At 44.4% G+C, this 15597-nt stretch overlaps 1 protein-coding gene across 14 annotated transcripts in view; it reads right to left on the reverse strand.

The window, feature by feature from the left end:
* The window catches only part of TIAM2 (TIAM Rac1 associated GEF 2), a 239401-nt gene that overhangs the window by 77248 nt on the left and 146556 nt on the right, over positions 1-15597 (reverse strand). For 7 of the 14 annotated variants that reach the window (XM_085023187.1, XM_021071937.2, XM_085023170.1 and 4 more), the window contains 3 exons: positions 9710-9895; positions 8915-9061; positions 5715-5786 (listed from right to left, as the gene is read on the reverse strand). In XM_085023187.1, the coding sequence (XP_084879313.1) occupies positions 5715-5786; positions 8915-9061; positions 9710-9895 (405 nt within the window). The remainder of the gene's footprint in view (positions 1-5714; positions 5787-8914; positions 9062-9709; positions 9896-15597) is intronic. The other 7 variants (XM_085023251.1, XM_085023201.1, XM_085023223.1 and 4 more) reach the window with 1 other exon arrangement.

The following is a 15597-nucleotide window of genomic DNA, read 5'->3' on the forward strand; positions in this document are numbered from 1 at the left end:
CCCAATTCCACCCAATGGACTCAGCCACTCTCCATGACCCTGGCTCTGCGCTGGGCTAAACCCAGCCCACCGGACAGTCATTTTCAGGCTGCTCTCACGGGCCCCACACACCGTGTTCAAAGCTCGATGACAACAGAGGCTCACTCTCTCTTTCTCAGTCCCTTTCAGGCCTTAACACAGTGCGTGGGTCAGACGCCCAGAACCCACCTCCACCCATGGCTGCTGAACTGGATTCAAGGAGAAATTCACAGACACATGTAGGCTGAGCAGATACAAACTGTCCATTTTCAGTATGTTATTGGAGAATCTATTTACACTGTGTCAAGCTCTTACTCCTCGCTCAAGTTTCAAGAAGAGGAGTTAAAAGGATTATTGAAAGGGAAGAAGTTCCAGGCTAAAGAAAAGTATGAGGGTAAATGGAGAGACAAAGGAAGGACAGATGAAATATCCCAGTTCTATTTGATTCACCAAGGCTTTGTGCCTACAAATGCTCCGAGGAATCATTTCCTGAGTCTATACTATTGGCCTAAGATCAAGTCCACGATGGATGAGAAGATGCCTACCAAAGCCAAGGCTGTGGAAGGTTCAGATCCCCTTGAGAGATCCTACAGTGAAAATGCACACGTCACTGTTTTTTCTGTGCATAAGACACACACACATCCCTTTAGAAAGGTATGCAATTAAAGTAAAATCTGAATATTCAAAGAAAGCATCAAGAATGTGGAACTGATTAATCCATTCATTAGACCTAGAAAAAGAAATGGCCTCTGGGTACTTACAGGGTTCCTAAGGTATTGGCAACTTAGCCCACTTGGAGAAAAAACCGGATTGATCCCCTCAAGGGTTGATGCTATCCACACTGAAATCGCATGCTTTATTTTCAATAAGCCGGATAAAATACTATCCTACATTCTTTTTCATAAAAGGAACAGAGAATTGTGAAAATAAGCACAACAAGTTGAGGTATCCGGAAAACTCTTTTCTCAGCGTACCCTTAAAGGTGCTATGTTATTTTTTATTTTTTTTATTTTTTGGTAAATACCTCATTCTTTTTTTTTTTTGTTTTTGGCATACAGTTGATTTACAATGTTGTGTTAGTTTCAGGTGTACAGCAAAATGATTCAGTTACACACATACATATATCCCTTCTTTTTCAGACTCTTTTCCCATTTAGGTTATTATAGAGCATCCAGTAGAGTTCCCTGTGCTACACGGCAGGTCCTGGTTGATTATCTCATTTGTATATAGTGTGTATTAACCCCAAACTCCTCATCTGTCCTTCCCCCTACTTTTACGAAGTGAATATCATATGATATCACTTATGCGTAGAATCTAAAAAAAAAAAAAATGGTACAAATGAACTTATTTACGAAACAGAATCAGACTCCCAGCCTTTGTACCCTTTCCAACTGCTCCCTCCCTCCCTCCCCTGAAATCTTCTAAAAATTAGTATCGGATCAGCCTGCTGAAGGTTTCCAGCTCCTGGAGCAGACAGCAAAGATGTAACTAACAGACCAGACCGTCTGGGTCAGGACTGGTTCTCGGATGTGTCCCGGCTTCGATTTCTCTACCTTTACAAGGAGCTAAAACATGTCAGCCTCACGGGGTTGGGGCGGGGGGCGGTGGTCAGGAGACTGGTGTGAGGAATGGCCCTTAAAGGTACGTAAAACTGAAAAAGGCCACAGCGAGATACAAGAACTTTCTTGCAGTTCAGAGTGGATTGGGAAACTGCACTGCAGCAGCCTTGACCAGTGCCATTCAGTGACGGCCACGGAAAAGAACTGCATGAGAGTCAGCCGCGGGGAGCCAGGTGGCTCCTGGTGCTCAAGACCACATGGCCCAGCATGCGGCACCATCCACGAAATGACCACATCCCGGAGGCACGCCTCGGCCACCGCGGACGCTCCAGTTAAGACTCACAAATCCCTTCAGCCTCCCGAGTGGGTAGGGCAACTTCGGTAGACGCATCGCTTCTTCCACCTCCACTAATGGTCTGGAAAGCACATGTCAAATTACGTCTGCTCAGGGTGCCTCAAGGAGAGAAAATTGAACCTCCGCGGGTTCTCACAGCAGATGCTTTGGGATCAAATGGCTTGTAATTGCTACTTGGATCACTGAAGGGAAGGGAGTAGCAAAAATCACAATCTGGCTGTCACGAAGGGGCCCACACCACAGTTGCTGATAAAAGGAAGGTCTATTAGCAAGTGAGATGAGGAGAAGGCACAAAAGGAGTTGCGTGCCCTTGGCTGTCTCAGCAACAGCAAAATGTCACCGAGGAGGAGGAGCTTATTTCCTTCTGGGGCTGATGCCCAAACATCAGTTGATATGAAAGGAAAACAAAGACCTATGCATGTACTCTCCGCGCGGGCCTGTGTGGATGTCGCAGGCTTCCCTACCAAAGGCACTATTTAAACAGACTGCCGCGCTACCGTCAAGAGGAAGCGGCTTCATTCACAGTTTCCATTTAAAAAAAAAAAAAAAAAATTAGCATATTCTTTCCCAGTTTGGAGCTCATGACTCATGTGACAATACTTCATTCACTCGCTGCCCCAGAATGTTGGGATACCCCCATCCAATTTTCCAGGCAAGAGCGCCAAGGCCCAGGGCTCCATGATTTCTGCCACAAAGCTTCTGGGGCTGCTCCCTTCCAGAGCCTCAGCAGGGGATCTGTGACAACCATCTCCATAACAAACACGTCCCCGCAAAAGCGGACTGAGACTCATTATTGCTCATCAAGACGTTCCCTCCGAAAAGCTTGAAAAGCTTTCATTGCTGGCTCGCCAAAGTGTCCTTTCAAAAAGGCTCAAAGGAGACTGGCTTTCTTCCAACCTTAACAGATTTCGAATTAGGGTGACTCACTGTTGGCCTGTTACATGATGCACCAATTAGAATGGAATATTTTTAAATGCCTGCCCACACACTCGGGAATGACTGCCTTTCTGTGTTAGGCTAATGGACAGAATATACTGACTGTTTACAAATAGATGGTTTGTGCAAGTTATAAATACTCTCCAAGAAGGCTTAGCAGAGGAAAACTAGTGGAATGAAATATTAATTATTCAACCAGCTACTGGGGGAATCTTAAGTCCCAGAGATATAAAAAACCAAGTACCCTTCATTCTATCTGTACCTCAATGAAACCTAGCTGAGTGTATAATGCAGAAATGATAAACATACCATTAAAATAACCCTATATGTCTGAGAAATATCTTCAACACTGCTATACCAGAAGCAATGTTTAGTTAAAACAAACAAGGATAAATGTTTAAATACATATACTTAAAAAAAAAACAACAACAGATGCCATAATACTTTCTTCTCACCCACCACAGTGTCAATGGGACCTGTTGATTAAATCACAAGAAGATCATTTGGTAATTTGAGCTCAATTTAAATAAGCACTCAGCTTAATTCAGACCATTAAAGGCTATTTTAGCAAAACTTATTTTCAAAGTCCACTGTTAAGTTCTGTCAATAGAAAGTGCTCTGATAAATTATGGGTTCTTTTTCTTTGCCAAACAGCTCTTCTCAACCATTGAAGGGCTACCTCTAATTTGGACGATTAATAGGCAAATTTATTAAGCAACACTATAATCCTTAGCAGTGAGCCACGGATGTGAATATATAATCATGGAGTTTCCTGGTGGCCTAGCAGGTAAAGGATCCCATGTTGTCACTGTGGTGGCTCAGGTTTCATCCCTGGCCTGGGAACTTTTGGTGTGGACCAAAAAAAAAGATATATATATATAAAATCAAGGGTCCTAGTTACCAGCTTGCCTGGGAACCATGCCATACAAACTTGGTGGGATGACCAACTGCAGAAGGTAGTAAGAACCAAGCAGTGAAAGGCAATACAATTTTTTTTTAAGCAGGTCAAATCCCTGGTGGACGGCATCATTTGATCTGGATTTTGAAATAAGTTTGGTGTGTGTACAGAAATAAAGGGGCAGGGAATGGAAATTATTTATTATGAGAAGTCAACTTTTTTTTTTTTTTTTTTTTTTTTTTTTTTGCTTTTTATAGGGCCACACATGGACATTCCCAGGCTAGGGGTCGAATCAGAGCTGCAGCTGCAGCTGCCAGTCTACACCACAGCCACAGTAACACAGGATCCAAGCCATGTCTTCGACCTATACCACAGCTCACGGCAACGCTGGATCCCCAACCCACTGAGCCAGGCCAGGGATCAAACTCTCATCCTTATGAATACTAGTCAGATTCATTTCCGCTGTGCCCCAGTGGGAACTCCAGAGGCCTACCTTTTTGAAGGTATCAAAGGAGGGCCTGGATTTGGCTTCCTTGGGGTCTCATTTGGTTTGGTCAAATCTGGCAAAATAAGGGCACAGAGACCAGCCAGGAGCAATGCCTAAGACATAGCCTCCTGGCACAGCCACCTGGTCTCATGCCCTGCCCTTTGGCAGCCCCTGACCTCTGAGAGTGGGAGGGGAGGGGAAGATTTTGAGGAAAGGTCCTCTCCCCATTTCAGGACACCTCAGCTAGAGCTGTCCCCCAGAACCGAGCAGCTTGGGGTCCACACTTGGCACCCACAGTTGGGCCAACCTCTGTGGAGGCAGAATCGGTGGGTGTCTCTGTTGCATGTTTTAGGATCACTCGCCTCCCTAGGACCTGTCACAGGATCTAACCCTCCACCATTCCTTAGATTTTTCAAACTAAACTGGCAGTTCACTGAATTATCCCAATTAATTTGTTAAATAATGCTGTCTCCTTCTACAGAAGCACATTCAGTTGTCCAAGTCCTTAAAGTCGGGTTTCGGCCTCAACAAACAGGCTAGGGGTTTATGGGACATAAAACCCAAGGTAAGAGGATTTGGTGAAGGAGCAGTTAAGAGAAACAGATGGTAACATGAAGCACAGCCTTAGAGGGAAGGTGCGGATTGGAAAAGGCACAAAGAGGAGGCATAAGCTCACCCAGACCATCACCCTTCTCCAGAATCCCACTCAGAAATGGTTCTGAGGCTGTGTTAGGTCAGAAGCCGTGTGGGGCGAGGGGGCCCCTGTACACAGCTCGACTGCGGGCACTCAGTGAGCCAAAGGCTGCTCACTCGGGATGTGCTGTGGGTGTGAGGACCCCCGGGCCCCGGGAGGAAAATGCAAGCTTGGACTCACTGATCTCTCAAATGAAGGGACGTGCTGCTGAGAAGTGGGGACAAATAAATGAAAGCTACTATCGTGACTTTAGCTGTGCCGCTTTTGAGATGGAGTGACCACGACTTTAGCCACCTTCAAAAATACTCAGCATGCTGAAAACACCTTTTAATTACTCAAGACCATTTGACCTCTAAACTTGTTTTCAGCAGATTCATGTAAAGATTCTCAACTGGCATTCTCCACTTAACTTAGCATGTGTGTTGGAGTTCCCGTCATGGCTCAGTGGTTAATAAATCCGACTAGCATCCAGGAAGACACGGGTTCGATCCTTGGCCTTGCTCAGTGGGTTAAGGATCCAGTGTTGCTATGAGCTGTGGTGTAGGTTGCAGATGCGGCTCAGATCCTGAGTTGCTGTGGCTGTGGTATAGGCCGGTGACTACAGCTCTCATTCGACCCCTAGCGTGGGAACCTCCATATGCCGTGGGTGCGGCCCTAAAAAGGCAAAATAATAATAATAATAATAATAATAATAATAATAATAATAATGACTTAGCATGTGTGTCATCAAATAAAATAAGACGGCTGCCGTCTACGGCAACATTTACCTCACTGAAGTTGTTGGAGTTTTGAGGTAGCTGAGTTCCAGAAAATCCATGGCTGCCACTTGAATCAAATATCTGATGAAGGGGGGAAAAAAGACTAATGAAATGGCTCTGTAATTTCATTTGGCAGCTACCTGTCCTGAGTATTAAAAAATTAAGTTCTGGAGTTCCCGTCATGGCTCAGTGGAAACAAATCCAACTAGGAACCATGAAGTTTCGGGTTCGATCCCTGGCCTTGCTCAGTGGGTTAAGGACCCAGCGTTGCCATGAGCTGGGGTGTAGGTCGTAGATGTGGCTTGGATCTTGCGTTGCTGTGGCTGTGGTGTAGGCTGGCAGCTGCAGCTCTGATTAGCCCCCTAGCCTGGGAACCACCATATGCCACGGGAGCAGCCCTAGAAAAGACAAAAAAAAAAGACAAAAAAAAAAATTAAGTTCTACAACATTTTATAAGATCTTCATATCACAATTTGTACTATTTAATAGTCTACTACATTTAAAGATTTAACTTAAAAGTTGCTTTTCCCCCTTACGGCTATATATTTTACTTTTCTGTGCTATACATTATTTAAGTCATCCCGTATCTTCTTGATGTTGCTTTTACCAAGAGGTACATCTTTCTGAAGATGTAGAAATCAAATTTGGTAATGCCACCAAAAACAAGCTTGAAACTATTTTTTAAAAGTGCATAGACTAAATATTGGGAAGAAATAAAAGTAAATATTAAAAGTGGTTGTGTTTGGGTAGAGCGACTAGGAATAATTTCCTTTACTTTTTCCAATTTTCATCTTCTTGATTTTATAGTAGATTGCTAAACATTAAAGAATAGGCCGTTTATAGATACCTACTACATAAACTTCATTCAGTTATATAAATATCAACTCTACAATTAGGTTCGTATCTTTTTAAAGCAAAAATGTTCAGCCAAATGCTTCTGTTTCTCAAGAAATCTTCAATTACGGACACTTAGCACATACAATGAGGTGAAGACCATATTAGGATATCCTATCTGATCAGCTGCATGTCAACATCTTATAAGTAACTTATCAAGATATTATCATTTAATTATACAGAATTGGCTACCTTGAATCTATATACCTTGATTATGTAGCATTTACCTCAGATATTTAAATTTCCCAGAAGTTCAATTCAAAACCATAAGCCCGGCATTAGTCAATGATGTAAACTATGACCTACAGTGAAGAAATGTTTCCATTTATAACCAACAAATGATTACTTTCACAAGTACAAGGAGAACCACATATATTTTTTTTTGCTTTTGCTTTTGCTTTTTAGGGCCGCACACAGGGCACATGGAGATTCCCAGGCTAGGGGTCCAATCGGAGCTGCAGCTGTCTGACTACGTACCACAGCCACAGCAATGCCAGATCTGAGCTGTGTCTGCAACCTGCACCACAGCTCACAGCAATTCCAGATCCTTAACCCACTGAGCGAAGCCAGGGATTGAACCCGCATCCTCATGGATCCTAGTCAGGTTTGTTAACCACTGAGCCACGAACCACAATTTTTAAATGTGGTATTCTTTCCAATCATATGAGAGTATACAAAACCAGTGGCCAAGTGAAACGAGTTCTATGTGTATTTGCTGTCTTTCAGTCAACCAATCCACTCACCACCACCTCCCCCTTCCTTGTTTTAGGGTTACAGACAGGTCAAAGACGTTAATTCTATCCCTCATTCACAAAACTGTTACACACAAAAAATAAATATCCATATAAAATTATGTTCCATTAAAATGTGATTCTTGGCGTTCCCTTCGTGGCTCAGCAGTTCACAAACCCAACTAGGATTCATGAGGATGCAGGTTCAATCCCTGGCATCAGTGGGTTAAGGATCCTGCCCTGCCGTGAGCTGTGGTATAGGTCACAGACACCGCTCAGATACCACGTGGCTATGGTTGTGGCGTAGGCCGATTTGACCAGCTGTAGCTCCAATTTGACCCCTAGCCTGGGAACTTCCGTATACCATGAGTGCACTCAGCAACATCAAAATCATTATCATATACTATTTTAATGGCATTAGGAAATACTTCAGATATGACTATTTAAAATGCTCTGAAAATAATGATTCCCTGTACATGGGCCACATTTCAACAATAAGTGCTCAGGCTGTTTTTACTTGATAAAATGTTGAAACAGCCGCCCTTCCTCAGAAAAATAAGCAGCAGCAATGGCCCATTGTACAGATTCCAAGTAGACCACGTCCCAGCCCTGACCCTTGGGCACTGGGTGAGCAGGGAAAGGATGTGACTTAACCTCTCCAGCCTCAGGCTCCTCCTCTTACGGTGACAAGGGAGTTTCCACTATGGCGCACTGGGTAAAGAATCTGACTGCAGTGGCTCAGGTCAGTGCGGAGGTGAGGGTTCACTCCCTGGCCCATTACAGTAGATTAAAGGGTATTGCTGCAGCTACAGCAGAAGTCACAGCTGTTGCTCAGCTCAGATTCAGTCCCTGGCCTGACAACTTCCATATGCCACAGGTACAGCCAAAAAAAAAAAAAAAAAAAAAAAAAAAAAGAATGACAAAACGCCTACTTTGGGTCACAAAAATTAAGTCAGCAAAGCATCTGACACTACCAATAGAATTTAGGTGCTGCTGTTACTATTAATTTTACATATTGGTTTTAATATAAAATCTAGGGCAATTAGTTCTAAAGGCAGTGACAACCATGGATTCTTTTCTTTCTTTCTTTTTTTTTTCTTATGGCCACACCTGCAGCACATGGAAGTTCCTGGGCTAGGGGGTCAAATGAGAGTTATAGCTGAGGACACAGCCACAGCCACACTGGATCTGAGCCACATCTGCAACCTATACCACAGATTTCAGCAACACCAGATCCTGAACCCACTAAGCGAGGCCTGGGATCGAACCTGCATCCTCATGGATACTAGTTGGGTTCTTAACCTGCTGACCTACAACTGGAACTCCATGCTTTCTTTTCTGATATGATTCTGATTTTTGTGTTCCTAAGCACTGCAGATGTGCAAGATGTGAGTATCTCCTTGGAGGACTCAAGAAGAGATGGAACAACTTGTGTGTTTTCATTTGGTAAAGAAGTCCATGCTAAGACTGTATCCTTTTGAAGCAACTTTTATCTCACGCCGAAGGATAAGGAACAGTTACAGTCTGTTCCTTATCAAGGATTTCCCGCTAGGTCTGCCATCCCTCCCATGCTGGGCGACTTGCCTGTGTTATGGACGGTCTTTTCTCCTTCCCTTTTCTTGCAAGTGTATCCAGCCCTTTTAATGAAGAAAACAAGCCCTTCTTGTGTCTTCCTCGCTGGGTCAGTGAGAGGGTTCTTTTCCGGAAAGCAGAGTCATCTCTGGAACATACCTAATTTAAAACATGATTTCAAAAAAATCTTACAATGGATTATTTGGGTGATAAGGAGAATGAACTGTTGCCCTAACAGAAGCCCTGCTTGTTCTGCATGCCTTCTGGCCGGCCCCCAATGCTGCTGCATCTCTGACATACCAGAAAGGTGGCCACCATAGAGGAATCTCTCATCGGGGTGACACGAGGCTAGTTACAACATTCACATCTCTCCATGGCGGGCAGAGCAACCTGCAGACCCAGGAGGCTAAGCCAGTACCATCCCCAGAAGCGACCCACACCGGAGCGATTTCAGGAAATGGGGCTCTCGGCAGAACAGATCACACAACCTCCAATCAGCCCTTCCACTCTTCCCACCATTGAGGCAACTCCGCAGGGACTCCACCGTCTTGACTGTACGAGGTGGAATGGACCAGAGGCAGAGGCAGATGTGAATATTTAATCACGGGGTGCCAGTGGATGGATTCTGAGAACAAGCAGCCAGAGAAGCCGGGACTCCCCAGCAGGGCACCAGCCCTCCATCCCTCAGCACCCAGCCCCTGGGTGGCTCTGGTCAGTTACTAGGTTAAGTCCCACAGAGCCACGTGTCTACTTTGACAAGCTGGAGAAAGGTGAACATCTGCTGAACAGGCTTCCTCAGCAACTCACCAGAGCGTGGAAGGAGGAAACTGACAAGACACCCAGCCGGCCCAGGGCCAGCTTGGAGGGGCGGCTGGCGGCTGCAAGGAGGCTCTTGGGGTTCGGCAGCTCTCCGCCCTGCAGGCTGGCCAGGTAGCAGTGCATCCTGAACAGATCCATGTGAAATTTCTCCAGGTTCTGTTCCCACTGCTGGATCTGTTTAAGCAAGAATTGAACTGACTTAAAGAAAGATCCTGGATCAAATTAAAAACGTGATCCCTTTACAAACCTGCCCTGATCGGTCGGCTGGTGTTGCATGGTTGACATGAGCCTTCCCGGATCCCCATCTGAAGCCCTCCCGCCAAAATACGGGAGGTCAGGCAGCGCTGAACTTCACCAGGACGACCAAACCAAAACGAAACCAGTGGTCCCAACGCACAGCCATGCTGTAAACCTCTGGAGAACCCCAGCCCTAAAAACCAGGCTGGCTTAAGGAGGGGTGCACGAGTGTGAGTCAGTGATTTCACTGTGTTTCACATACATTCACAGCCTCTCATCTTAAACCACACTAACTGAATTATCCACAGATGCTGGGTGAATGGAGACAGAGACTGTACATTTCTCTAGATTCTGGGAATGACTCAAAATAATAAGAAGCAGATGAACTTCGGGCATCAAACAGAGCTTTAGCTCCTATTTGAAGTACATGAAAGAATAAGCGGCATCTATACATCTTTATTAAGACATATATAATTATTTACATGATGTGGTTTTCTGCATAGTCTTCAAAACTGAAGTTGTGAGTTGGTAAAGAAATACAAAGGCTAGGGGCCGCTCCCTCTTCTTCCAAAGATGTCAGAGCATGTTATGGGTATGTATTACCTTCATTTAAACACACGTGAAGAGGTGAAGAAAGGCTCTAGTAAGTTGCCAACACATGGATTCAGAACAGAACGGAAAGCTGGGTTTCGAATGGTGTTCAGAGCAATCTCGAAACTCAAGAGAAGGTCTATCATGAAGGTTTATAATGAGTCAGCACAGGAATGGTGCCATTTCATTTGCAATAACCGCATCTCCGGTTTGCCAAGTTTAAGCACCCAGACAGATGCTAACTGTTTACAGTGCACGTTCCAGGTCAATCCTCGACCCTGAAAAAATGATGTTTTGAAGGGCATCTAACACTGAACACAATGTTCCCCTCAGTCTCTCTCCAGAGAAAAGCAGTAACATTCTGGGTGCTCCCAAGACCCCCTCCAAGTTCTCCGTATCTTTCTCAGGAACTCTACTGTACGACTTCTCTACATGAAAGGAACAGGATGGCTACAAAGCCTAAGCAAACCAGCTGTCAATTCATCACTGTCAGCAAAACAGCAAAGTCCCAGAGTGCGTTAAAAAAGCCCAATCTCCACAGTGATCTTAACCTCATTTAAGACTCCGTATGCCCTTATTAGCAGTGCAATAGCCCACTGGCGTCAGCCTTGAATCAATTCCAGAATGACCCGACTTTTAAAGATGCAGATGCCTAGGTCCTCTCCACGATGAGTCTGCTCATGAGGCGCGAGGCCCAAGAAAGCTGACATTTCAAAAGCACCTCCAGGAGTTCCCATTGTGCGTCAGTGGAAGTGAATCTGACTAGCATCCACGAGGATGCAGGTGTGATCCCTGGCCTCGCTCAGTGGATTAAGGATCTGGCATTGCTGTGAGCTGTGATTAGGTTGCAGACGCAGCTTGGATCCCACATGGCTGTGGCTGTGGCGTAGGCTGGTAGCTACAGCTCCAATTTGACCCTCCAGCCTAGGAACCTCCATATGCTGTGGGTGCGGCCCCAAAAAGACAAAAAAAAAAAAATCAAAAGCACTGCCAGCAATTCTGATGCCCAACCTTAGTGAGGACCACTGCTCCAGACTAACACAATAGCTCATGTTAAACTGCAAATCTCTTCTTGGTCTTGCCATGTTAGGGAATTCTAGATTCCAGGAGTAATGGATGGATATTATGTAACCATAAACTATACTTACCTGGAATTATAGTCCCAGTAAAACTATACTCCCAGATTTGTCTCGCAAATATCTTCACTAGCTGATTTCTGAAAATCCACAATTACAGACACATTCTTTTTGCTTTCTAACCTATACAGGTATGTCTAGGTTTGGTAGTGTATTAAAGCTTATCCCTGGAAGTCCCCATTGTGGCTCAGCAGGTTAAGAATCTGACACAGTGTTTGTGAAGATGCAGGTTCCAACCCTGGCCTCACTCTGTGGGTTAAGGATCCGGCATTGCCACGAGATGCGGCATAGGTCACCATTTGACCCCTAGCCTGGGAACTTCCATATGCCATGGGTGGCAGCTGTAAAAAAATAATAAAAATATAAATTGAAAAATAAATCTTCTCCCTCACGTATTAACTCCACGTGAAATAATAGCTTTTGAGATGCTTCCCAGGGGCTTGGGGGAGGGCGAGGGAAAGAGGTATGAAAGGAAAGAAATCAATGGGTCCCTGGGTACCTAGCGGTGAAAAAGCCCATGCCATCCAGTGGATTAAAAAGATTAAACATTTTTTAAAAAAAGCTCTAGGCCAACCACTACAGATCAGAGAAGGTGGCAATCTCTTATATTTTCACTGACTTCTGCAGTTTACAAAGGTGTTTAAAGACATCATTTAAAGTATTTAAATGACTACACATCAAAGCACCACTGGAAGGAAAAGACAGTTCCCTTCTAAACAATACACAGGTGATCTTCAAATTTTGCCAGAAATACTTTGATAAGTTTTAGCCCACCTAGACCTCTCCACCCAAAACTTGGGATAACATGCAGGTGAATTCATAGAGAGAAAATGGACTCAGATGCTTAAGTCTGTTGAAGGGAAGAAGGGGCTGGAAGACCCCCAGTGGCCCAAAGCAGGCCTTACGATGATCAAGGAGTTTGTTAGCATCTGTGACTGCGTTCCCAGAGAACTAGTATCTCAATCAATACTGCACAATGGAGAGGAAATTTCTTAACTGAACTTAGTAGAAAATGCACATGAGAAGGAATCTTATGATTTTTCCATCTCAAGGATGTCCTTATCTTAACTGAGTCTTTGTGATGGTTAATGCTTGGTGTCAACTTGACTGCGTCATGGGGTATCCAGATCTGTGGTCAAACATTTTATTCTGGGTGTTTCTATGACAGTGTTTTGGGATAAGATTAACATGTAGATGGTAGACTGAATGAATAAAGCAGACTGCACTCCCATGCTTGTGTGGGTGGGCCTCATCTAATCAGTTGAAGGCCTGGCTTGAACAAAAAGTCTGACGCCCTACCCACCCCTCCACCCCACTCCAAGAAAGAGAGAATTCCTCCTGCCCAATGGCCTTCAAACTTGGATATTGGCTTTTTTCCTGCCTTTTGACTTGAACCGAAGCATTGGCTTATCCTGGGTCTCAAGCCTGCCAGTCTTCAGATGGGAACCACACCATCAGCTCTCCTGCTGGGTCTCTAGCTGGCTGACTCACTGCAGGTCTTGGGACCTGCCCATCTCCATAATCACAGGAGCCAAATTCCTTATAATAAATCTCTTCAGAAGTATGTTTTTCGCACAGCCTGTTGGTTCCATTTCCCCGGAGAAACCCTGACTAACCCAGCCACATCATCCCGAGAGAGGTCCGCGCCAGAGTAAGCCATCGTTAGTCAGACCTCGAGTCCCTCCTTAAGGACAATATTTATCTTGTTTTGAAGGTCATGGTTTTTTATGGAGAGATTCAGTCAGAGAGGGTAAATGAGGGCCTGTGTTTGGACAAGAAACAATGAAAATATTTGATTTTTTCCTTTCCACAGACTCACCACAGTTGTGAAAAAGGATGTGGGAGAATATGCAGGTAAAAGATGCTTCGGTCACATGGAGGGAAGGCTGGACCCACGAGCTCAATACAGAGCTTGTAATACGGGGAGGCTGTGCACATGTGCCGTGAGCTTGGGGGGAAATTCGCGTCCCCCCACCTTCATCTCTCTGTACAAGAGACAGAGGCCCAGGAGGGGTGTGACCGGACCAGGTTCACATAACAGGCCGGCCCTGCCAGGCTGGCCAAAGCGCGAAGCTGACCCAATGGGAACTCTACGCAGGAGCAAAGTTCCATCCAGCACTTAGAACGAAGCCCCGGAGCCCCAGGTCCACCTGCTCACGGGGCAGGGGTCTGCGTCCAGGAGTGACTGAGCAACTCTCATTTACATGTTCCTCTAACTGTTGACCGTATTTCTCCCCTCCAGTCCCAGGTGCTCCACCAAGAAGACATCAGACCATCTGTGCTCTCCTGTGGGGGAGCATCTTGCCTCTCAATTTCCCACCATATTGCCCTTATGTTTAAGTTCAGCCCGATTTTAAAGTAAACTAAAAGGAAAAAAAAAAAAGTTTATTTTTATTCCTTTCTCTCTCAAAAGCTGAGATAAAGATATATTTTTTAAAATGAAAGGAGCTAGGGAGTTCCCATCGTGGCTCAGCAGTTAGCAAACCTGACTAGTACCATGAGAACGTGGGTTTGATCCCTGGACTTGCTCAGTGGGTTAAGGATCCGGCGTTGCTGTGAGCTGGGGTGTAGGTAGGTGGCTACAGCTCCGATTGGACCCCTAGCCTGGGAACCTCCAAATGCTGCAGGTGCGGCCCTAAAAAGACAAAAAAAAATTAATAAAATGAAAGGAGCCAATGTATAAGCTAATCTAAGTAAATATATACGCTACCATAAGGAAACTGTAATCATCATTATCACTAAACCAGTCATGTTATCTGACGTCACATTTTTCGTAGAATTTCTGGAGATTTTTTTCTAACATTATCAAAACTGAAAATGCCCTAAATCAATTCCCTTAAACCAAGACTTTTTTTCTGAATTCCTTAAATACTGATAATTGTCCCTAGACATTTAATTTTTAAGACAACTGTCAGGACATGAGAAGGACATTCAGCTTCTGTGTAGACTGAGCTTTCATTTCTTTCAATGTTTGTGCCCCACACATAAAAATGACATGACGGAGTTCTCTTGCGGCGCAGCGTATTAAGGATCCGGCACTGTCACTACAATGGGTCGCCGCTATGATGGGGGTTCAATCCCTGGCCTGGAAACTTCCACAGGCTGCAAGTGCAGCCAGAATATATAAATAAATAAATAAAATTAAAAAATGCCATGAATGAAGAAAGCTCAAAGTAGGTTTTCATTATCTTTCATTGTAAAAAATTATTAACAACAAATTAAGGAGGAGAGCTCCATTTTTAAACACTGACACACACACAGGTTTCCTCTTTATTGCTACTATAGCTATATTTATTTAATGAGCTCAGAGAGGCTATGGTCTGCTCTAGAAAGTGGGAGGGGGAAGAGAGGAAGGCTAATGCTAAAAATAACAGATGAATAAGTGATATTTAAAAAAAAAATGACAAGTACATTCCTGCCACACCCAACACTCCTAGAAAAATATTTTCTACCATTTAGTCATTTGACCACGGTATTTGGTCGTTTGTCCAGTCTTAGGTTGGTCTTAAAAGATAATTAGATTTTCCTTTTTGGCAGAGTACGTTGAAAAACTCCTGTGCAGTGTTTTCCAAGCACTAAAACCCACCTCCAAAGTCGGCCAGTGACAGAAGACACATTGTCTGGTAGTTACAACAACCAGCTACGGTTTAGAAAATCAGTTTTGTTCTGTTTTTTCCTTCGAGATACAACTCACATGCCATAAAAATCACTCACCAAGTGTACTCATAAATACATTTCCCATCAAATAAAGCCGAAAAGTCTGAGTTGGTTAATTTCTACTTTGTACAAAACCACTCATCACGTGGTTCCTTAAGAAGCGAAGCAAAGTCTGACTCACAAAAGTCTTATGAAGGAAGAGGCTTGGATCCAGGCGGAGCACAGATGTGTGTTCCAGTCCCAGCTCCGCCGCTC

This window comes from Sus scrofa, chromosome 1, assembly GCF_054392235.1.
Source record: "Sus scrofa isolate SSC_HxYL_T2T_F1_AM1 chromosome 1, Sscrofa_HxYL_maternal_Yorkshire_Landrace_v2.0, whole genome shotgun sequence".
NCBI lineage: Eukaryota > Metazoa > Chordata > Mammalia > Artiodactyla > Suidae > Sus > Sus scrofa.